Source organism: Panthera uncia, chromosome F1 (genome assembly GCF_023721935.1).
Source record: "Panthera uncia isolate 11264 chromosome F1, Puncia_PCG_1.0, whole genome shotgun sequence".
Lineage (NCBI taxonomy): Eukaryota > Metazoa > Chordata > Mammalia > Carnivora > Felidae > Panthera > Panthera uncia.
In genome coordinates, this window is record NC_064813.1 from 13545349 (window position 1) to 13569657 (window position 24309).

A 24309-nucleotide genomic window follows, 5' to 3' on the forward strand; every position below is an offset into this window, starting at 1 on the left:
CACGGTCTGAATTGTGTGCCCCACACCAAATTCATATGTCAAAGCTCTAACCACTGGGACCTCGGAATGTGACCGCCTTTGGAGATAGATAGGGCCTTTACAGAGGTAACTGCGTTAAAGTTGGGTCATTGGGGGTGCACCCTATCCAATTTGACTGTTGTTCTTATAAAAGGGGAGATTAGGACACACACAGAGGAGAAGGAAGGCGGTGTTTAGATACAGGGAGAAGGCAGCATCTACAAGGTCCACTGACGCGCTGATCTCAGACTTCTGGCCTCCGGAACCGTGAGAGAACAAATCCTGTTTTAGCCCCTCCATCCGTGGCCCTTAGTTATGGTGGACTGAGCTGACGAATACACCTTTGGAGAGCCATCACACCCGTTCCTCCACAGGCGTGGCATGCATAGCCTCGATGAGGATCGACTCTCAGAGGGGAAGAAAAGTTAAATTCTTGATTTTACTTTCCAAAGCACACTCTTTGTACCCCTCCCCGCCCCTGTTTGTGTGTGTGCTCACACGTTCTCTCTCTCTCTCTCTCAAAAATAAACATTTAAAAATTTTAATGTTTATTTATTTTTGAGAAAGAGCGAGAAAGAGAGCAGGGGAGGGACAGAGAGAGAGGGAGACACAGAATCTGAAGCAGGCTCCAGGTTTGTCAGCACAGAGCCCAACACGGGGCTCGAACTCACAAACTGTGAGACCATGATCTGAGCCAAAGTTGGACATTTAATCAACTGAGCCACCCAGGTGCCCCTATACAAACATTTTTTTTTAATTAAAAAAAAATAAAGTCAAGGTTTTGACTTTTAAGAGCTGGCACTCTTGGAAATCCAAAGGCTGAGCCCTGGTCTCATGAACAGTATTTGAGAAGATAAATAAAGGGCTCGACTGTCGCACCCCTGCCGGCTGCATAAAGCCTGGGGGAAGCAAGGGGAAAGGGGAGCAAAAGAGAGCTTAGATTCTAGAGCGTTTCTGTCAGGGCTTTGGGGCACACGATTTGGGGCATGAGAAGGCAGAGCGACTTGTTCTTGTGTCCAGGTAAATCCTGTGTAGGTGGCGAAGGTCCAAGACAAGTGGCCCTGCACCCACAGAAGAGCAAAAGGGAAACTGAGGTCGATCTAGGAGAAAGGGCCTGAGCACCCTGGGTTTCCGGGGGTGCAGGAGAGCTCCTGATGGGACAAGAACAGGCTAGAAGCAGGCCATGTGATGGGGCTGGCCGTCAGAATGCGGAGGACACTGGGACTGGAACTGGATACGGAGACATGCGTGTGGGCAGCAAATTCTGGACCCTGCGCTGATGACTAAAAGCAGCTGTGATAGGAAACCCTGGCTGGATTCCTCTCCCTCCGTGCCCCCGTGCCCACACCCTGGCTCTCTCGAGCACAGGTGCCAGCCGGAGGAGGAAGAGGGAAAACCCGAGTTGACTAAAGACCTGCTAGTGGGACAGAGTCCAAGCTGATTTGGCAAGAGAGGGTGTTCTACCGTTAGGTACGACGGCACCGCGAGAGGGCAATGAAGTTCGGTTACTGAAAATTAGTGGCAGAAGATTTGCTCCCCTGAGGCTGTGGTTTATGAAATCCATGCCCATGACAGCAAACAAGAGCCAGGGTGAAGACAGGGTGAGCTGGGGAAAGACGAAAAGACAGTTTGGGAAAGACCACGAGCACCAGGAGATGGGATGGGGGGGAGGGGTGAATTCCACTGTTTGCCTGGTGTCATCCTGGGTGGCACCTCAAAACCAGGTGCAGGCCCCTCAGTCACACAGGCACGCGCACACACACGCACACCTACACCCTTAGCATCCGGCAATCACAGCTCCCAACCCAAAGGAATTATCTGATGGTTGGAATCCGTACTCCTCCTAAGCAAAGTATCCCACAAAGTTCAAGGTGGATGGTGTGTAAGATCACTTTATTTCCCAGGGCAAAGGTTATGTGACACCCACTGGACCCCGCGTGAAGCATTAGAAGCCGACTATGCATATGTTCGGCACAGGTTGCAGGAGCTGTCCCTCCTCTAGAAGTGCCGCTTTGTGTCGTGGCTAATGGTAACCGTGCGACGTGCGGGGAATGACCCTGGACGCCACAACGGGGCGAGCTGTTCTGCCCAAACTCTCCTCTTTTAGCCAGGGAGGGCCTTTTACAGAAAGCCTTGTAGTTTTCACGATGAGACGACTATGCGTTAGAGCTTTGGCCCCAAATCACCACCAAACTTGAACCGTTTTGGGTCAACAGCCCTGTGAAACCTGGCAGAAGAAAAGTATATGTATTGTGAAACCGTCTAAACCCCCCGGTGGCTAATTCCACACAGACGTGGCGACGAAGCGCATTCTTCTGGATTAGCAACGAAAGCTCAGAAAGCAGAGAAGAGCCGCGTGGGCTTCGGCTGGCTGGCTCTCCCCTCAGGAGCCCTCTGCATCACTCCCGGTAGGAGGGGCTTTTCACATCTCGGAGAGCCTGAGGTCGTAGGTGACCATGTTGAAGTTGTCCCAGGCAAAGAGCTTCTTCTCCAGGGGATTGTAGTCCACCATGCTGCTGTACTTGTAGCGGTTCTTGAAGGGGACGGTCAGGGCCCTGCCGCGCCCTGTGCCCGTGTCATACGCAAAGTTGATGGTGGCATCGGGTGACGAGTAGCTGCTGACGGTGTACAAGCGGCCGCAGATGATGAAGGCATTGGCCACTGACTGCTTTCGGATGTTAGTCTCCCAGGTTTGTTCAAGTTCCAGACTCTCCGGGTTCAGTTTGGAGAGGACGATGGCGCCTCTGGCCTCCTGGGTGCTGTAGATGACCCAGAGGCCCGTCTCGTCCACAGCCAGGTCAATGTCCGTGTAGCCGCCCCAAGAATAGGGGAACTGCCCGTGGTAGCCCGCCCCGGGGATTTCCTTCTCAGCCTTCACTGTCTCGGTGTTGAGCTCATATCTGATCACGGTTCTGGACTCGGCCTCCTGGAAGTAGAGGCTCCCCCGGTACACCGCGGCCCCCGTGCTTTCCAGCGGCCTGGGCAGCACGTGAACCTTGGAAGGGTAGCCCTGCAGGAACTGGCTGCTGAGGTCGTACTCGAGCACCTGGCGGATGTCCGTGCCCACGGTGTCGATTCGCCACGTGGTCTCCTGGGTGTAGGGGTAGGCGGGCTTCGGGTCTCTCATCCACACGCCGTACTTGCCCGTGATTGTCTCAGCTCTTCTCAGGGTGAGCGGCTCCCCTACCCAAACCAGTTCTCCGCATCCTGGTGAATGAAAGGCAAACCGACGCGTAAAACGCCTTTCCACCACCTTTCCACCACGTGGAAGTGGTAAAAGCCAGAAGGCCGGAGACAGAGCATCTGGGTTTGAACTCAGGCTCCGCCAGGGCACCTGGGTGGCTCCGCCAGGTAGGCATCCGACTTTCGATTTCGCCTCAGGTCATGATCTCACGGTTTTGTGAGTTCGAGCCCCAGGTCGGGATCTGCGCTGACATCATGGAGCCTGCTTGGGATATTCTCTCTCATTCTCTCTCTCTCTCTCTCTCTCTCTCTCTCTCTGCCCCTCTCCGGCTCGCACTCTCTCTTTCTCAGAAATAAATAATAAATTAAAAACTTTTAAAGTCAGGCTCTGCTATCCGCTGGCTGTGTGACTTTCAAGTCCCTCAGCCCCCTCAACCTCGGCTTTCTCATTTGTAAAGGGGTATAGTGTTTTGGGTAGTGGAGATGTTGTAAACTTTAAATGTAATTATACGTGTTAGGTGCTTGGTATAGAGTAAATGCCCAGTAAATATTATGTGCTCAGTATGTCGTACGGATTGAACTTCTCCTACTCGCTGTCAGTTGTAAAGATGAAGGCTGTACCGAGGGCTTCAAACTGTGTTTCTAATATTTGATTTAAGCCGGGTGGGAACTCACGGGTATTCATCATACTACTGTTTATGACTTTCCTGTCTAATTTGCTTCATTTTGAAAAATGAAACAAGGGGCTCCTGGGTGGCTCAGTCGGTTAAGCGTCTGACTTCAGTCCATGTCATGATCTCACAGTTCGTGAGTTCGACCCCGCGTCAGGCTCTGTGCTGACAGCTCAGATCCTGGATCCTGCTTTGGATTCTGTATCTCCCTTTCTCTCTGCTCCTCCCCTGCTCACGCTCTCTCTCTCTCCTTCAAAAATAAACAAACACCCCCCCCCCAATTTTTTTAATTAAAAAAAAAAAAAAGAAACAAAAATCAAGTCCTTATAATAAACTCTATAAAATGAAGTTCTTCAAGCCCTAACCAATGGACCACATAGTTTAGGCACCATTTAAATACAATAAAACCTGAACATAATTTTTTAAATGTAGTGAAGAAATGGTTGAAAAGTTAGATTCAGTGGAAATAAATGCAATGGATCTCTGTGCTTTTCTCAAAGTCCTTCTAGAAAATGGGAAGTCTCTGCTGCTCATGTCTCAGGGAACCCTACTCTGGGTATTTCAGAACTTCCCACCACCATACATGCTCTTCTGCTTGGAATAATTGTCCATGACACGGATAGTCACAGTTTCTGAAAACCACAGTGTTTGCCTTAAAGTCAGGCTTTCAGGGAACCACTTGGGAGAGGGGGCAATACCTCAGGACCCAAAGTTCAGAAAAGATACCTTTAGTAACAGAGCCAGTCGGTTAAGCAGTTAAGCGTCCGACTTCAGCTCAGGTCATGATCTCGCGGTCTGTGAGTTCGAGCCCCGCGTCGGGTTCTGTGCTGACAGCTCGGAGCCTGGAGCCTGCTTGGGATTCTGTGTCTCCCTGTCTCTCTCTCTGCCCCTCCCCCGCTCATGTTCTGTCTGTCTGTCTCTCTCAATAAACATTAAAAAAAATTATTTTTAAATAAAATAATTCTATGTGGCAATCAAGTGGGTGAAATAAACATATCTCTCCTCTTCCCACCACCCCTCACCCCTCCCTAAGCCTCCACCCTCTGCAGCCCAGCTGAGCCCACCACCCCCCACGTGGGTGATGAGATGTAAGGATTTGCTAGGGAAAGGCGGACGCCTGCCAGCATGCCCTGGAAAGCTGGCAGAGAGGGGCTCTTCCTCTTCCCCCTCCCTCCTCTCTGCCAGGGCTCATTGATGACCTGCCCTCCCCCCAAAGTGGGCTGACCAACTCTGAGCACAGAGCTAGTCACGGATCAAGACCACGTGTGTACAAAAGGGAAGAAATTTAATTTTATACCAGGGTCTCCCTCTTCACTCCTGGGATGGCCAGATGGACTCTCCTTCAGGATTCGGGAAGCAGGAACCTCAGTTAACTCTGACTTCAGTTCCTGGAAGTTGACGGTCTCCACGTTCCATTTAGAAACTATATTAAAAGAAAGAGACAAACTCGTACTATGAGGAAGAATGGCCCAATGACTATGTTGAGGATGGTATTTAAATAGGCTTCCAGAGATAAGATGATGTTTGGGATTTGTTTTAAGATAATAGATACAGGGGCGCCTGGGTGGCTCAGTCGGTTAAGCGTCCGACTTCAGCTCAGGTCACGATCTTGCGGTCCACGAGTTCGAGCCCCGCATCGGGCTCTGGGCTGATGGCTCAGAGCCTGGAGCCTGCTTCCGATTCTGTGTTTCCCTCTCTCTCTGCCCCTCCCCCGTTCATGCTGTGTCTCTCTCTGTCTCAAAAATAAATAAAAACGTTAAAAAAAATAAAAATAAAAATAATAGATACATAGGGGTGCCTGGCTAGCTCAGTCAGAGGGCCTGTGACTCTTGATCCGGGGTCATGAGTTTGAGCCCCATGCTGGGTGTAAAGATTAATTAAATAAATAAAACTTTAAAAAGAGATAACAAGGGACGCTTGGGTGGCTCAGTCAGTTATGTATCCCACTCTTGATTTCGGCTCAGGTCATGACCCCAGCCGGGGTCATGGGATCAAGCCCCGAGTCGGCTCCACACTGAACATGGAGGCTGCTTAAGATTCTCTCTCCCTCTGGGGCACCCGGGTGGCTCAGTCGGTTGAGCGTCCGACTTCAGCTCAGGTCATGATCTCACAGTTCATGAGATGGAGCCCGACCTCAGGCTCTGTGCTGACAGCTCAGAGCCTGGAGCCTGCTTCGGATTCTGTGTCTCCCTCTCTCTCTGCCCCTCCCCTGCTCACACTCTCTCTCTCACAAACAAACATTAAACAAAAAAAAAGACTCATCGGACAGCTGTCAGAACTGGGGTTCATGTTCTCTCTACTGTTATGAATGTGTGGAAGATTTCCATGATAAAAAGCTCACAAATAATACATTGCATAGCGACATGCCTAGCACAGAGTAGGGTATTCAAAATAAAGTAAGCTCGTGCCCATTAAAATAATTCCCACTAGCGGGTCTAATTTATTAGCAGGTGAAGTGTGATTCCGGGATATTCAGAAGGCCCTTAGCATTTTCTGGGATGCCTGAAATTCAACAATTAACAACTCCCTGCATGACATAAGGTTCTTCCTGGTCATGATGCAAATGTTCCTATAAGAAGTAATACATTCAGCTCTACATGGTCGATTGAAATATGCTGTCAGAACCCTTTCTGAGACCAGTTTTGGACCAGGAGAAAGTGTGCAGGGCTCCTATAGGAATTTGTGGGCGGGGGCGGGGGTTGTGCATAGAGAAGGGAAGGGGTGTGTGTGGGAGACACTGGTGAGACCTAAAGTTACCACACCGTGTCACACACTGGTACTCTGCGTTAGGGTCAGTGTTATACAGGAGTCCCTGGGGGACAAAAAAGCAGCAGCCACCGCAGGTACATCTGGTGAGGCCAGCAGATCAGGAGCTGATTGCTGATGAAAAGACACTGATCCCAAGGGGAAGGCACTGATCCCAAGTGGGAAGGCACACCCACACCCTAAGGCCCACAGGGGGAAGCGCCAGGGTCACTCAGGAGGGAGGGGAACATGGGCAGGAGCCTTTACTGTTTTTTCCTGAGGGAAGGAATGAGCCAGGCCAGGTAAACAGGCTTAGGATTGGCTGGTGTGAATAATTTCAGCAGGCCTGGGGCATAGGGGCTGTCCCTGGTTGTCTGGTACCGGGCTAGGAGGAGATGAGGGCAGGCGGACGTTGCCCTTGACTGTGATCACTGATAGAGGCCGGGTGGGGCACGGATGCTGGGTGGGTGGGCTTGCGCGTGAGAAGCGAGCTGGCAGGTGGGTCAAATGCTGTCTCTAGGAATTGGCTAATCTGCAAGGCCCAGACGTCAGAGCATCAGAATAAAATGCTTAGAATAGTGGCCTGTTCTCTTGCTGGCATCTGAGTCAGTTCTCGGCCCCCGGGGTGACCGCCCCACGCCACTGGCCCCGAGGGCAGTCAGTGTGGTGACTGGGGCTGGGCTCCTGCATAGCGGAGAAGGTCAGGCAGACATTCTGTCTTCTGTCACTTGTTAGCTCAAGTTGCCTTTCAGGCACAGATTACAATGGAATGCTTAACCCTTCTGGCTCTGCCACATTTCATCAGTCTTCAGCCACATATTCTTCTGTGAACGACAGTACCAGAAGGCGGTGAGGAACACTTCCTATCCAGCCTAGAAGCTCTCAGGCTTGGGGCGCCTGGGGAGCTCGGTCGGTTGGGCATCCGACTCTTGATTTCGGCTCGGGTCATGATCTCATGGTTTGTGAGTTCCAGCCTCTCATCGGGCTCCGTGCTGACAGCTCAGAGCCTGTTTGGGATTCTCTCTCTCCCTCTCTCTTTGCCCCTCCCCAACTCAGGCGCGTGCACATGCATAATAAAAGAACAAACTTTAAAAAAAAAAAAAGCTCTCAGGCTTGTGAGGGGCTGTGTAGCTGAGCCGTGGCCCCCCTCCGGCTGCCGCCTGCCCTGCTCTCTGCAGGCCTGTGACTGTCCTGAGGGCCTGCATCCTCCTGCTTGGGTGTCCCCCAGTCCAGAGTGGGCTGTGTGAGCACTTGAGAGCCTTCAGCCAAAATGTGTGGCCAACTGAGGGCATCCTAGCTATGCAGCCCAAACTCCAGGGGCGAGTGGGGACACCCCCAAGGACATGGCAGGTCTTCAGTGTCCCCAGTCTCGGGGAGCTGCCCATCCATCTAAATAGCCAGCCCCTCCGGGACACCTACACTGTAAGGTTGTGCCGGTTGTGGAGATACAGGGTGAATGAGATACACTTGTCCATGGCCTTGAGGAATTCATGGGCTGGCTGAGGAGTCACATGGGTTCACTCCACGCTGCTTTGGGAACAAGGTCCCCTTGGACGATACAAATGTCTCCGCGAGCGTCCTAGGAAATGAATTTGGTTCCCTGAATCTCCTTCTGTCTGCCTGAAGATCTACAGAGGTGAAGAATCTCCTCTGCTCTTTACTCCCAGCTTGCCTTGACAGGGCAGAGGCTGATTCACTAGCTCACGGGTATTTTTCCCAGACCAACTTGGGGACTGTCACCAGCCACTCCTTCCTGTCCAGGGCTGGCGACCCCCACACTTGAGCCAGGGAATTGGTGCTGCCTGTGGGCAACATGGCAGAGTGGCGGGGTGTCTGAGGTTCCCTGCTCTTCTGTGCCGCCAGGAGGAGGTAAGAGTGAGGGACCTCTTCCTCTTCGAGGGAAGAGCAGAGCGGTTCGTAACTATTCCTTCTTCCTGGAGCACAGGCCTCCCTGCTCTCCGTCTGCCTCTCCCGCCCCCACGCCTGCTCTCTTAGGCCTAAAACACAGCGAGGGAGCCTTGACCCCTGGCTATGGGGAGCACCCCCCCCCCCATTCCCCTCACCCCCTGCCCCTGCCGTGCCTGGCCGACCTCTCAGGCTGAGCAGAGGCAACTTCTCAAAATCAGCAAACTCCCTGAGGTGAGCTGTTTGCTTTTCCTCTGTACCTTTCCTTGGACCATCACGGACCATTCCTCAGAACAATTCCAAACTTCTTTTGTTTCCATTCATTCTCAGAACACCGGAGCGAGTGTAGGCAGTGTGAGGTGAGAGACAAATACTGCAGTGGCAGCTGTACAAAACTTCTAGAGAGTTCCCTTGCCCCACCGCAGGTCCCCACCTTTCGGCTCCAGGACCCACGGTTGCCATACTAGGGCCACTGTGAGCCACGCGGCCCCTGTGCCGGCCCCTTCCTCTGTGCATCTGGTGCACAGTGCCTTATCCTGTGAACGTGACCGGGGTGATCACGGGGCGTAGCGACTTACTGAGAAATAGACACAGGCCGAGAAAAGGAAAGGGACACGCCTGCAGATCAATGAGAAGAAAATTAAGAGAAAGGCCCTCTTTACCCACAGAGGGGAGAAAGTGGGGGAAACAAACCCGAACAGGCATTCTCCCAGGAGACTTGCCCCAAGACAGCTGACATACTGGCCCCGAAATACTGAAAACAGATGCTTTGGGGAAAGGGATGATAACAGGTATTTATAGCTCTTTCCACCTTTTGAAGCAGTTTCATATAAATTCTTTATGTGATCTGATACTTTCACAGCTTTAAAAAAAAAAATGGAAGAAGGCTTTAGGGCTGCAGTCCGCACCTCATGTAATTATTGCCACCACTTATTACGTGCCTCCTGCGAGCCAGGGACTGTGCTAGGAGCTCGCTGTCATTGCCTCTCTTCCACATAACAGTCCTGATGCGGACGATATTCTCTTCGTTTTGCAGGAAAGGAAACTGAGGCACAGGGAGGTTAAGTAACTTGCCCGAGGCCATACAGCTGGTTAGTGGTGGGACTAGGATTTGAACCCGGGTCTGTCAAGGCCATGGCAATTGTGAACCTTTCCTCCCTGCGGTGGGGAGGTTGGTCGGTTATAAATTGATGGCCCCTCGGTGCCAAATGCACACTTCCATATATGCTTTCTGAAAAACGAGGCATTTCTCCTTTCAAGTGAGCACGATGTCAGGCTTCCTCAGTAGAGGGCGCTGGGGGGAGATTGTGGAAGGAAGTTGGGGGGGTGTGGAGGGAGGCTGGGTTGGCCGTGTGAGGGTGAGGACATCTGGTGGAGTCCTGCCCCAGCCAAGACTCGGTTCCTCTGCGACCCTGCAGCCTCGGCCCGACCATGACCTTTCCACAGCCCTGTCAACACAGAACCCAGAGTCCCTGCAGAGGCCCCCCGTGCTCTGCCGGCCTCCTCTACAGGCCCCCAGCCGGCTCCGCAGCCGTCCCTGACCCCACTGTCCCACATCACGGTCACCCTCCGGAGCCGGCCATTCGGCTCCAGCCTGGACAAAGTGGCCAGCTTCTCTGCTATCCGATGGGCTGGCCCTCACCTTCCTCTGTGAGGCCTGACCCTGTCCAAATTTGTCCTTCCTCTGGGACCTTCCCTCAGCCCGAGGGTGCCAGGTAGAGCTTACTTATTCAGCTCATATTGTGCTTTCATTCTACCTGATTCTTTCTATTAAGAGGCCCTCGCGGGGATGCCTAGATGACGCAGCCAGTTAAATGTTGGGCTTTTGCTCATGTCATGATCTCATGGCTCATGGGTTCGAGCCCTGCATCGGGCTCTGTGCTGACAGCTCAGAGCCCGGAGCCTGCTTCGGATTCTGTGTCTCCTTCTCTCTCTGCCCCTCCCCCTCACACTCTGTCTCTCTCTCTCAAAAATAAACATTAAAAAAAAAAAAAGAGGCCCTGGGGCGCCTGTGGGGGCTCAGTTGGTTAAGCATCTGACTCTTGATTTCAGCTCAGGGCATGATCTCACGGCGGTGAGTTTCAGTCGCCAGTCGGGTTCCCAGCTGAGCTGAGCATGGGGCTTGCTTGGGATTCTCTCCCTCCTTCTGCCCTTCCCCCACTAATTCTCTCTGTCTCTCTCTCTGTCTCTCTCTCTGTCTCTCTCTCTCAAGCATATAAAAATAAATAAATAAAAATTAAAAAATAAAATAAAAACTAAAAGGCCATGACATAACCCGCAGCGTGGAGTCTATGCCCTGACTGGATGCAGACCCGTACCTGAGGCTTTTCCAGCAGCTTCAGACAAGCTGCTCAGAACTGGGGGGAGTGACTCACTCCTGGACCCGAGCTCAGATGCCAGTGGGTGGCACGCACAGCTCCCAGGTGGCATACTCTAGGGAGCCCAGGCTTCTGGCCGGCTGCCAAAGAAGAGGTGGCCCCAGTGTGTGGCTGCTGCTGAGTTCTTTTCCTGGTCCCCCCGAGGGCCTCACAGCTCTGAGTAGAGGGCCCTTTTCTTCCTCCGTCCCCCTTACCCCCCCTTCCCCCCCCCCCCCCCCGTCTATCTGCCCCATCCCCACGCCTCTCCTCCCTCTTTGCCAGAACCACACCTCACTTGCTTTCTTAGCAGTAAACGAGAACCATAGTGAAGCATTAAGTCAGGGAATGGCTTCCAGAACGACAGCAAGGCCCTTTCTCGGTTGGCAGGTGAGATGGTAGGCTGACAAGTCAGCTGGCTGCTTCCTGCTTGTTTCAGCCAGGAGCATCTGGCAATGGTGAGCTCCCAGGGCAGAGCCGTCTGGCATGAGGACTGAGGCCTGTGGGAGAGGATGCATGGGGTCGGGGTGGGGGGGTGGTGGCGGGGCAAAGGCTGGGAAGCAGCTGTGTGAAGGAGCCGGGACTGGGCCCGAGTCGTAGCTTCCTAGTTCGGGCTTGCCATGTCCCTGCTGTGTGACTTTGGGCAAGTTACTCGACCTCTCTGAGCCTCCATATTCTTAGTTCAAACTATAAACAAAATGTCCTCGATAAAAATGTGTCAAAATCAAAATTTCTCTGGAATGTTGAAAAATCGCTCATATTTCCTTCTGAACGTGGGGAGAAAACAAAAAGAGGTTATGAAAATATTAAGGACTGTATTGTATCCAATAGCTAAAAAATTTTTAGGGCTTTTATTTGTTTGTTTCTCTTAAGATTCAGTCCTTCCATGGTTGAAGAGTTCATGCTTATTGCAAAATTCTGGAAACTTTCTGCATGCTCTGCCCTTTGTCCCTTACCTCTGCTTTGCAGACACATTCTAGGGAGCTTAAGCCAGAAACTCCCAGGAAAGTGAAGATTAGCCAGCAGACTAATGTCCCGGGTGTTACGCCAACACGTACTGTCTCTGGGATCAATGTGCATGCCAAAATATTATGTACGGGTAAACGTTATAATCATTAAACGGCGTTTTAAAACAGTAGGGCAGCAGGAGCACAAGAAGCCCTTCGTCACGACGCGTTTACTGCGCTCAGCGTGCTGCCTGCTTCTGCCCGCTACCTCTCATCTGCGTGGTCACCCCCACAGGGGATTGCTATCTGCAGCCCTTGCCTTGAACACCTCTGGTGCTCCTCCTCCATGTCCTGCCCACCTTTTCCCAGCCATTGCCGTGGCAACCTGTCGTGTGCAGGTGTCATCGGCCGGGACCTGGCCTCCGCTGCCCTGCCCCAGCTTCTCTGACTCCACAAGAGCCAGTCTGGTGCCCACATCTGTGCATCATGGGAGCGGGATCCACGAGTGAATGCTCCCTCCCTCGGCTGCATTCTTTTTTTCTTTGTTTAAAATGTTTATTCATTTTTGAGAGAGAGCACAAGTGGGGAGGGAAAGAGAGAGACGGGGAGAGAGAGAATCCCAACCTAAGCAGGAGTTTCGCTGCCCACACGGAGCCCGACGCGGGGCTTGAACTCACGAACTGTGAGATCATGACCTGAGCTGAAGTCGGACACTCAACTGACTGAACCACCCGGGTGCCCTCATTCTACACAGCTCCCCGGCAGGGCTTGGTGGGGTCAAGACTCCACCACCCACTGTGGGGACCCACTGGGGAATGCCCCCTCCCTCCTTATGTGCTCGCTTTCCTTCTCTGACTCAGTCTCCCCTGCCCCTGATTCCTGAACTCCCTGGGATTAGACCCACGTAAATCACTGCATAAAAGCCCCCACCCCAGGCTTCTCTCTGGGAAGTACAGACTGAAGCAGACACAAAGTAAAGGGAAAAGTGGGCTTCTCTTGGGACACTGCTAACTGACTCTGAGAGATCTTGTGGTAATCTGTGTTTTTCTCTTGGGGCTTATTTAATAGGTTTCCAGACACTTTGCTGCAAAATCATTACGACAAAGTTGTATATATAATATCTCAACTCTCTCACGCACGCACGCACACACACACACACACGAACAAGGGGTTTCTGTGATTCTAAGAAGATCTTTTTTCTATGTAACAATTACACCATAAAGACAGCGGTGGTGACAGTCTGAATGGCAGACGAAGAAAAAGTCCACCTTCTGTGGCCTCCCTGGGCTGGGCTCCCACAGCCTCCCCTGCCCTCGCCCTCAGTTCTTGCCGCCCCTGCATCGAGCACAGCCACACTTAACCCCCAGCTGCCCAGAAAGCCCTTTCTTTACCCTCAGATTTAAGACCTCGAAGCCTATCTTTGGTTCCAAACATTTCTTTCCCTGATGTTTAAATGCACACTTCCTGTTTTTTGCCATTAGGTTCTATAAACCAGGGGTCACCTCAGGGTCCCCGAAGGGCCGCTGGACCTCAGGAAGGGGAGGAACTGAATTTGAGTTTTGGCTCTGCCTTTAGCTGGCTAGGTGGCCATGGACCAGCTCTGGGCCTCAGTTTCCACATCTGCACAAATGAGCCAGTGGATCAGATGCTTTCCAGGCCACCTTTGCAGCTTTACATTCTTGTGCTAATGTAATTTCCTGCTCATGAAAAAAAAGCCCATGGCTAAAAAGAGTTTCCAAGTTTGGAGTTCACTCTAATGGGCTGTCGTCCTTATTTCAAAAGTAGAGTAGCTGGAAAGAACAAAAAGAAATGTAAAATTAGAGAACACATCTCATAAATTCCCCAAGGCTTGTTAAATGACCCCACAGGACGATAAAAGGCTGTTTATTTGCCTCTGTTTCCACACACACACACACACACGGGTTTTTGTTGAGAATGTGACTCCATTCACTGAACAGTCTGAAATAAGTAATCTTCATAATGTTCCTATTAATACTAATTCTTTTATTTGTGCTCAAAGACTCAAGTTTTAGTGCGACCACTGATCACCGAGCAACCCGGGGCCCTTCGGGCCTCATTTTCTTTTGTTGTAAAATTTAGCATCAAATCTCTTCCAACTACAGCAATACGGGGTCTTTAAAAATCCTTTCCACCTTAGAGTTATTTCGTGAGCCCCACAAACATCCTTCACGGTAGACAATCTCATTAGCACGTAAGGGGTAAGAAGTCAAGGTCCAGAGGGTAAAGAACTTGCCCAAGGTCACATACAGGCTTTGATGTTTGTCAGTCTCGCTTATTTGCAGACTTTGCCTTTTATGTAGAAAGCCTTTTTAGAAAATAATTTCCCATTGTTTTATTCTGATGATCTCCAAGCCTTTGGAAAAGTTGAAAGAATAGTACAATAAGTCCCCCCCTCCTCACCACGTGCTGTTCACAGGGAGTCACCAGTTGTGAAAACTTTGGTGCATTTTTTTACCTTTCTTTCTGTCACTCTTTTCATATTTACAGTCTTTGCTGAGCCGCCTGAAAGGAAATTGCAACCATTCTGACACCTTCCCCCTAAGGACTTGAGTATGTACGTTCGGAAGATACTCTCCCTAACCACCACACCATCTCTCGCCCAAGAAACTGAGCAGTCATCAATAGCATGACCGTAGAAGCAGCCGATATTCAAATATCATCAGTGATTCCAAGCCTGTCCCTTGTAGCTTTTTTTCCCCTGGATGTAGGAGCCAGTCCAGAGCCAGGCACTGCATTTGGCCACCGCATCTCTCTAGCCTCCTTCAATCTAGAACAATCCACCTGTCCCCTTTCTTTCTTGATGGTGACATCTCTGAAGAGTCTGCACTAACTGTCCCACAGCTGGATTTGCTTGCTTGTTTCCTCCCGATTGGAAAACTTCTCCAACAGTGAATATTTGGGAGCACAGCTTCAAAAAAAGTGACACAAATACTATCTTCCCAACTAATGGGGAGAGTGTGCCCCCCGTTGCAGCCAACACTCACGGACTCACCTTCAAGCAGGGACAAGGACGAACAGCCCAGCATCTTAGAAAGAGCCACCTCGGGGAGTTGCCTGATGACTTAAAAGCGGAGGTCCTCGGATTGGGCAAAAAGGCCGAAAATTTGCAAAGACAACATATTGAGGAACCCGACAAAGAGTCACCACCTCTTTATTTTGCCAAGAAAGGACATGAAAAAATCCCCACCGTCTATCATGATTTCATAAATCAATTGTCAGGTCATTTTAACAACAAGAGGCAGGATCACAGTCTCCAAAGAAAGATCCACTGAAGGGGTAGTTTTCTAAAAAGCCTAGTTGGGAACCTTCTACTGATCATCTACATATATGTCTCACCTGGTCTCCTATTTCTCATTTTACCGTCACTGTGAGAACCGTCCCGGAAGCCACAAGAGCTAGGGACCGCTGACCCAAACAGAGCTCCCAGGAGCGAGATGACTAGTAACCTGTGAGGCTGATTGCTCCCCTGGATTCGTCTGCCTCGTGCTGGACGTGCAGCCTCCGGGAGAGAGGGGAGGGCGGGAGAGCAAGCCTGGGCCACCTGTAACAGGTCACTATGAGCCATGCCACCTTCTGGACTCGGGGACCCCTTCACCCCACATTCTTACCTTCCCTGGAACCTGATGGCACATCCTGAGGGGTGCCGCGGGCCTGGGGACACTGGCCCCTTCTCAGCCTTGCCACCTCCTGGCTGCTGCTGTCCAGCCTCCGGGCCAGATCCTCATTCTCTTCTCTCAGTCGCCTCTTCTCTTCCTCCAGAGCTGACTTGTCCCGGAGGAGGTTGCTGTAGGAAGCCTCCAGCTCCCTGTTTTGGCTTTCCAGCTGTTCTCGCTCCCTTCTCAGGGTGCCCAGCTCCCTCTGCAGCCCCTCCTGGGTCGCCGAGGGCCCAGCAGCCTCGTCCAGGGTCAGCTGGTGGACGAGGCCCTCCAGGGAGCTGAGCCGGGCTTTGGTGGACTCCAGGTCTGCCCGCTGGGCACTGCTGTCTCTCTGCAGGTCCTGGATGGCTGACATGGCCTGGCCCTGCTCGGGGCAGCTGGACTCGTTGGGGCTGGCCACACTGAAGGTGTACTGGCATCGGCCACTCCGGTCATTGGCCTTCCGGAGCTGGGCTGTCCTGGCCCCTAAACCCCATACCAGACAGGCCAGAAGTAGCAGCTGGATGGCTGGCATCTCGGGCCTGCAGCGGCAGTGATGTGCAGAGACCGGGCAAGGCTTCCCCAGGACAGCTCTCCTCCTCTGGGAGGTGTCTGGACGGGCGGCCCTGCCGGTTCACGCCTTGGCTTCACAGAGGTTTATATATACTGGAGAGCCACCCCTGCACTGGAGGGGGGAGGTGGCCACGTGAGGCTGGGTGGGGCCATGCACAGGGGAATTGTTTTCTCACGGCCAGCAAAACTCTTAGAATATGACACTCCAGAAGTCTGTTTTGAATTTCTTTGAAAAAAGAACGTCTCGCTTTATGCACCCCGTATCCCTCTGATATTCTCCCCCATATCCCCACCCTGTCTTGTGCCCACGCATTCACACACGCCTACTTCATCCAACGGGAACTACTTGTGTGTCAGTTTCAATAAGGATTTATTTCTAGTTTGTATTTCCATTTACTCTGCAAACTCTATTGAGACCTGCTCTGTGTCACGGACTGTGCTAGAAACGGGGGATGCAGACCGTTCCTAAGACACAGTCCCTCTGTCCCTGTGGCAGTGACAGAGACACCTAACAGCCAGCCAGAACACGAGGGCAGCATGCCGCCCAGCTTCAGGGAGCAGCGATCCTGTAAAAGCAGTTGGAAGCAGAATTCCTCCCTTGCCCCGAGCTTTACAACAAGTGTGGGTGTGTATTTGGGAGAACCTCCTAATTCTGGTCTCAGCACATCAGGCACCTAAGTCAGTGATAGGCTCTAGACTAGTTCTTACCGAGTGTGTGTGTGTGCAAAAGCACCTCAATTCTCATTGATAAAATCTATGGAACCCTTCTCAGGAAGATGTTTTTGTTATTTTTAAGGTTTATTTATTAATTTTGAAAGAAAAGAGAGAGCACGAGTGGGGGAGGGGCAGAGAGAGAGAGAAGAGGGAATCCCAAGCAGACTCTGGGCTGTCAGTGCAGAGCCCAGCACAGCTCCATCTCAAGAACCATGAGATCATGACCTGAGCCGAAATCAAGAGTTGCATGCTTAACCGACTGGGCCACCCATGCCCCCAGGAAGATGTTTTTAAATGTGTAAAATTTATAGGACTGCAAAGGAAGCACAAGATATTGAAATACTATCAAAATATTTTGAAAATTTGAAATATGCATGTCATTAACACTTAATTTTTTTAAGCAGACTCCACACCCAATATGTGGTTGAACTCACAACCCTGAGATCAAGAGTCACATGCTGTACCACTGAGCCAGCCAGCCATCTTTGTTGACGCTTTAAAAACAAGGTCTTGGGGCGCCTGGGTGGCTCAGTCGGTTGAGCATCCGACTTCAGCTCAGGTCACGATCTCGAGGTCTGTGAGTTCAAGCCCCGCGTCAGGCTCTGGGCTGATGGCTCAGAGCCTGGAGCCTGGTTCCGATTCTGTGTCTCCCTCTCTCTCTGCCCCTCCCCTGTTCATGCTCTCTCTCTGTCTCAAAAATAAATAAATAAAAATAAAAACAAGGTCTTTTAGGGACTCCTGTATGGTTCAGTAGGTTAAGCATTTGACTCTAGATCTCAGCTCAAGTCATGATCTCGCAGTTCATGAGTTCGAACCCCAAGTCAAGCTTCGTGCTGACAGCCAGAGCCTGCTTGGGATTCTCTCTCCTTCTCTCTCTCTGCCCCTCCCCTACTCATTCTCCCTCCCCCCACTCTCTCTCTCTCTCTCTCTCTCTCTCTCACACACACACACACACACACACACACACACACACACAAACACATACTAAAAAAAATTGAAAACAAAGCCTTTATCTTTTAATGTTTAGCTTATCTTTGAGAGAGAGAAAGAGCATGAATTGGGAGGGGCAGAAAGAGAGGGAGACACAGAATCCGAAGCAGGCTGCAGGCTCTGAGCTGTCAGCACAGAGCCTGTCACGGGGCTCGAACCCACAAACTGTGAGATCATGACCTGAGCAGAAGTCGGACCCTTAACCAATTGAGCCACCCAGGCACCTTGAAAACAAGCTTGGTCTTTAAACACTTTAAAAATAGGAAGGGATGTCTAATTTCAAAGTAGTTTGAGTGTAAATGCTGTTTATCGCATGGTATCTGCACCAATCGCAATGTAACATAAAATGCCTGTGATTTCTATCAGTAATGATAATACAGGTACTGCTATTACAACTTTGGATTTATGGCTATTTCTATCATGGAATGAAATGCTAAACCTAAAATTTAATTAGAAGGTAGTGAAAATAAAGATGAGATTTTTTTTCCTACCCTAGGCTAACCATTCCCTGCTTTTATTAATAAACCTAAAGAGAAAACAAACAAATAACATGACAAAACCCACCGAATGTGCTAAGAGGAGGTCTGTGCAAATGAGAACGTGTGTAGCAGCCTCATCGGTAACTTAAAAATAATGTTTGCCGTTGAGCGATTTCTGTGGTTTGATACCAAAAACATCTTCAGTGTTTGGCAGATTCACCTCGAGTTTGGGAGAATACATTTTGCTCAAAAGATTCTGTTCTTACCTGGTTCTAGAGTCAGACTTGAACTTGAGACATTTACAAATGGGTGCCTGTTTACTGCTGATTAGATGGTCCTATTCTCCGTTCCCTAATCCGATAATAAACATTACCAAAATGGTTCCCGAATCTGATAATAAACATTACCAAAATAGTCAGCGAGAACTGGTTCAAGTCTGTTCGGCTCTACTCTCAGGAATGTTTTCTTCCTGTTAAGAGAACTAAGATTGTTCCTTAGGGGAGCAATCCACAGAGGAAAGGAGTTCTGGATAAAGAAAAACATTAAGTAATTTTCCTGCCTTCAGCTTGCTCAGGATTACTCTGCTTGTAAAGAAACAATAGAGACGTCGGGTCCCGTGTTCTGACTTCTCTTGGATTGAGCTCCTTTCCGGGCGACAGCACTGCCTGGTACAACCCAGGAGCGCGCAGCCCAAAGTTCCCGTGCCTCTTCCCACTGGTCACCTCCCACTGCGCTTCACTGCAGCTTCATCTTTCTGGCCCACACTCCATCCTCTCCTTTCCTTTATCTCCCCTGCGCTGCAGGCCAGTCCATGGCACAAAAGTCGTGTCACACAGTCGCTGAGGAGCCTCGTGGGTGCCAGTCGGGGGGGGGGGGGGGGGGGGGAAGAGTGGAACAACCCCGGCATTTTCACTTGGTCCAACCCAGGTTTTGAACCCCAGCCGGGGGCTACCATCGGTCCCCCCCCCCCTCCCCAGTGCTCTTTATGGGCCCTGGCAAATGCTCAGGAAAAGAAAACGTGGCTGTGGGGTTCACATACCCCCCCTCATCCCCCACTGGGCTTCAGCTGCTGGAGCTCTGCCTGGCTGCCTGCCTTTTCAAAGCCTTCATGGGGCTTGAGCCACAAGGACACTAGCAGATGAGAAAACTAAGGCCCAGGGAAGGAGAAGATGTGCCCAGGGTCAAATTACCAACGAGCGGTAGAGCCAGAAAGGAACCTGAGGTCTTCTGATTCTGAGGTTTTCCACCGTCTTGCATAAGCCACATCCACCCAAGTGCCCAGGAGTTGGCCAGAATGTATGAAAGACTCCAGTCACTTCTTCCAGGAACTGACGCTCTAGGAAATGAGCTAGCTTCCTATATTCACATTAAATAAAGGCCTTCATGAGGGAAAACTCATGCACATCCTTCGGTTTTCACAGCTGACGTTATGAAACTGCAGTCTTTCATCAAATCAAATTACTCTCCTAAAAGCAGAGAAAGGGGCTCACTGCAGACAAGCACAGTCCCGGCCCATGAGCAGCAATAAACATCTGGTGTGCTCTTTTCACCCTCCTGCCTGTCACCACCCTCTCGGGGCCAGCGCCCCACTCCCCACCGCCCCCACCTCCTGGTATTGGCCTGGACCTGAGGCCCCTTTTCCTCCGAGGAAACACTGTGCACTCCAGATTCGCTGTTAGACTGTGTTCCATGGCCATTTCCTTTCTGGAGCCTGGAGCCAGGGAGCCTCCAGCTCAGATGCTGCCAGCAGCCAGGAAGACGCTCATGGGGTGTGTCCGCCAAGTGCAAACTGGTGTCCTTTGCTGGAGCAGGCATGGAAGGTGCGGGCCGGGGGCCTCCTGTGCAAGACGGAGGCATCAGGGGGCGCTAGGGAGCGGCATTAGTAAGGCGCCTCCTTCAGTTCCGTTCAAGGCTGTGTCTATTTTTGTTCATTTAGTGTTGGGTTTCGGCCGGCTGGCTACTCATTTTCTCCTGCAGTTCTTCCAGGAGAAAACGTAACCCCCATGAAAGTAAGGCGGTGACCACTTTGTTCACCATTTTGTCCCCGGTGTCTGCCGGATACAAGCACTCGATACGTTTTCAGTGGATGCATGGATGGATGCAAAATTCAAGCCGGCATAAAGAGAAAGAGGGCCCCAAGAGGGCTCCAAGGAAGGAACACAAAGCGAGTGGCACCGTCCCGTAGGCTGTTCAGGACACTCTGGGCAGCTCCCTGCTGGCAGGGATCCCCCAGCTGGAGAGGAAACTTTGCCGGGGGCACACTCCCCTCCCCCAAATGCACACAGATAGCCTCAAATGGGATTATTTCGTGGGTACCTTTCCTTCGCTACAGCTATTGATGGGTAGGATTTCCACGGGGTATTGGTAGGGGGGAGGGTATGGAGATACAAGAAGAAGCACAGAAAGAAAAAGTGAGATTTATTCAAAAGATCAAAGAACAGCCCTGTTTGAGAAAGAGCACCAGGCCTGTGTCCCCGGGACTGTCCTAGATCCGGCTGGAAGAGCCAGGGTTGGGGGGAGCAGTGATTGCTAACGTATTGGGAGCTGGGACACAGTATCCTTGTATGCCTGACTTTACAAAATTGTCACCCATCTCTGAACTGGTGATGTATCCCATATTCATTTTATTCTTAAAATGATCCAAATTAGTTATCTCTTAAGAGTTTCCTGAGATTCCAAAGAAAAAGTGGACTTAGAAGAGGGTCGTAGTGTCCACGCCGACAGGCTGGGCTGATTTAAATACGTGCAATGTTCTAGTTGCCTTTTTTTTTTTTTTTTTTTTTTAATTTTTGTAAGTTCATTTATTTATTTTGAGAGAGACAGTGAGTGGGGGAAGGGGAGAGAGAGAGGGAGACAGAAAATCCCAAGCAGGGTCCAGCTCTGCCAGCACAGAGCCAGATGCGTGGCTCCAACCCACGACACTGTGACATCGTGACCTGAGCCAAAACCTAGAGTCGGATGCTTAGCCGACTGAGCCACCCAGGTGCCCCTAGTTGCTTTTTAACTAGATCTTTTGTTTTACTCTTTGTTCTTTCATCTTTTCTTTAGAAGGGTTTTTTTTTTTTAATGTTTATTTATTTTGAGAGACAGAGAGAGTGCGTGCAGGGGAGGGGCAGAGAGAGAGAGAGAGAGAGAGAAAATCCCAAGCAGTCTCCATGCTGCCAGCACAGAGCCCAACGCCCAGCTTGATCTCGGGACCGTGAGATCATGGCCCGAGCTGAAATCAAGAGTTGGCCTCCAGGTGCCCCCTTTCTTCTTTTCTCTAAAGGTCAGGCTTAATCCCGTCAATCGTTTGTGTCCTGACAGAGACTGGGCGATGTTTTGAACATGTTCTACCACTACTTGGCCTCCGATGTTACCCAGTAGTCCCCACCTGCTTCCTGCATTTGGAGATTTGGGGGTTTGCTGTTATTTTCATGTTCTCTGCTAGCCTGACCCTCCTGAGCTCACCCCCACACGGCGATGCTGTTTGTTGTTGGTTTTTTAAAAAAATAATGATCCACTTTGGGATCTGATGAGATCACACTGTTTTTCTCATTGTTCTTTCAAGTTCATGTAGAAGTCTCTTCCTAAGGACCAGATATATACCCATTTGGAAATGTCTTTTTGGTCTGTTTTCCTTATTCATTGACCTTTGGTTCTCATCATTTTTTCCTGAAATTAAAAGCAAGGGGAAGTTTATTTTCCATCATTATTTGCGCTCCTAGAATTTTCACTTGGACAAGTGCCATAAGGCAGAGTCGTTTTCCAGTTTCTTAACTCCCCCCCCCCCCCCCCCCACCGCCCATGAACTTACCTTATGGGATCTCATGCTTCTGTCGGGAACAGGGTTTGTTACTACAATAAGAGCAGACACAGCCTGGAAACTTTCCTATAGCTGGCATAACTTCTTCCCGATTCTTTATCACACTGCCAAAGACATACGTCTGAACAAGGGCCAGCAGGCTTCCAGGGCGTTTCCATAAACCCCAGCTCGTTGCACCCCCTCATAATAACCCCGAGGTAAGCTGGGCAAAGTTTGTAATCCCTCCTTTACAGATGAAGACACTGTGGATGAGAGCAATTGGCCGATCTGTGCAAGGTCACACAGCTGGTATGACCATGACCCGAGCGCTCTGCCTTCTCACTCCATCTGACTTCTGCAGCTACTCCTGCTACAGGGAAGCCTCAAGAATGAACTTTACAAGGTGTTTCTCTTCCACACAATCTATTGACTAGTAGCCTGGGGGCTAGATCAGCCCAAACGTATGTGGGGATGTCTGCTTTGGGTTGGCCCCGTGGAGGAGGATTATGTGACCTCCACTGTGTGGGACCAGAGCAGAAATGAGGAGCACTGTAGCCAGGGTGTCACTGGGAAGTCCAGGACTAGCCCTCAGGGCAGTGGGAGACTCATCCTGAGGCTGGTGTGAGGGCTGCTGGCATAATCTTCCTGAGCCTGAGCAAGGAGACTCTCCTGTCTTACGTTCAAGGTACAGATTCTCTTTCACATTTCCTTGAGGCAAAAAGCAAAAGGAGAAAGGGTGGGAGGGCACCCCGCTGGCTCAGTCCATGGAGCCCGAGACTCTTGATCTTGGGGTTGTAGGTTTGAGCCCCACGATGGGTGTAGAGATTACTTAAAAATAAAAGCCTTTTTTTAAAGGGAAGGAGTATTTTTTTTTAAGTTGATTTATTTATTCTGAGAGAGAGAGTGAGCAGGGGAGGGGCAGAGAGAGAGAATCCCAAGCAGGCTCTACACTGACAGTGCAGAGCCTGATGCGGGGCTTGAACTCACAAACCGTGAGATCAGGACCTGAGCTGAAATCAAGAGTCTGACGCTTAAGCGACTGAGCCACCCAGGTGCCCCCCAAATAAAATCTTTTTTTAAAAAAAGGGTGGGGGTTGGGGGAAGGAAGCCAAATATGGTAAATATTCTCCTAAACTGAGACTGAAACTGGCCTTTTAAAAAATGGCCAAGGGCACTGCTCTCCCTGCTTCTCAGAAGCTGTGAGTTTCACTCATGGCAGCTCTGGTTTTTGTTTTGTTTTGTTTTTTAACGTTTTTAAATTTATTTTGAGAGAGACAGGAAGAGAGAGAGAGAAAGAGAGAGAGAAGAGCGAGCACAAATCGGGGAGGGGCAGAGAGAGGGAGAGAGAGAATCCCAAACAGGCTCCGCACTGTCAGCACAGAGCCCCATGCGGGGCTTGAACTCACCGACTGTGAGATCATGACCCGAGCCAGAATTAAGAGTTGAACACTCAACCGACTGAGACACCCAGGCGCCCCGCCAGCTCTGCTTCTTGAGGCACCGGCTCCGTCCTCCACTTTAACCCTTATCTTCCCGCTGACCTCAGCTTTGGTCTGGCCCCTTATGGTGGCCCCAGGCCCGCGCCTCCCTCCCAGCCTAACACCCGTCAAACCTGCTCACCGACTTGGTGTCCTTTCGAGAGCACGTTCTCCAGAGAGATTTGATTGGCTGAGCTCCTTCTTTCCAGCAACCACACCATTCAGAGGTTGCCCAGGGACCAACAGAAGTTCTGTTCTTGGGACAGAAACTCAACCATAATTCATTCGGTTGTGTGTTGTGGAGGGGGGTGAGGGGGCTCTTCAGAATGGAACAGCCTACGGGAGAAGATTCCCATAGAAGGAGATGTGGGTTGAGCTACTTAGCAACTCTAGAACTACTAGAACTACTCAGCAGCTAAGAACTACTTAGCAACTCTAGTTAAGTGGCCCAAAGTAATCTCTTCCTCGCCAGGTTTAGGCAGTGTTTCTTCCCAAGGAGGGAAGAATTGTGGGACACTCATACAGGAACTGTTCGAGGGCCTGCTGTGTGCCTGGCACCGTCCTAGGCCATGAGAAAGATATTTCAAAGATTGTTGGTGAAGATTGTAGGGGCGGAGGGGGCCAAGGTGAAGATGGAAACAACTTCTAGATGACTTGGGCTTCTCTTCTTACCCACACATAGAAAAAAAGAAATCATATATACAGTGGCTATGCAGCAACAGCATAGGTAAAACAGACTTTTATGGGGCTTTTGGGGCACCCTACTTATTACTTACACTTTTCTGTGGGAAACTGCTTCTCATGGCTTGCAT

At 50.7% G+C, this 24309-nt stretch overlaps 1 protein-coding gene across 1 annotated transcript; it reads right to left on the reverse strand.

The window, feature by feature from the left end:
- Nucleotides 1-1608: 1608 nt before the first annotated feature.
- Nucleotides 1609-16189, reverse strand: MYOC (myocilin). The gene is made up of 3 exons (XM_049633944.1): nt 15453-16189; nt 5170-5295; nt 1609-3225 (listed from the first exon to the last, which is right to left on the reverse strand). The coding sequence occupies exons 1-3, from the start codon at nt 16012-16014 to the stop codon at nt 2441-2443; spliced, it is 1473 nt and encodes a 490-aa protein (XP_049489901.1). The 5' UTR covers nt 16015-16189; the 3' UTR covers nt 1609-2440.
- Nucleotides 16190-24309: the final 8120 nt, after the last annotated feature.

Coding starts and splice junctions, on each gene's coding strand:
- MYOC (XM_049633944.1), bottom strand. CDS start 16,014: ATGCCAGCCATCCAGCTGCTACTTCTGGCCTGTCTGGTATGGGGTTTA. Junction 5,296..15,452: donor GCCATCAGGTTCCAGGGAAG/GTAAGAATGTGG, acceptor CTTTTAATATAG/TTTCTAAATGGAACGTGGAG. Junction 3,226..5,169: donor GAGTGAAGAGGGAGACCCTG/GTATAAAATTAA, acceptor TTCATTCACCAG/GATGCGGAGAACTGGTTTGG.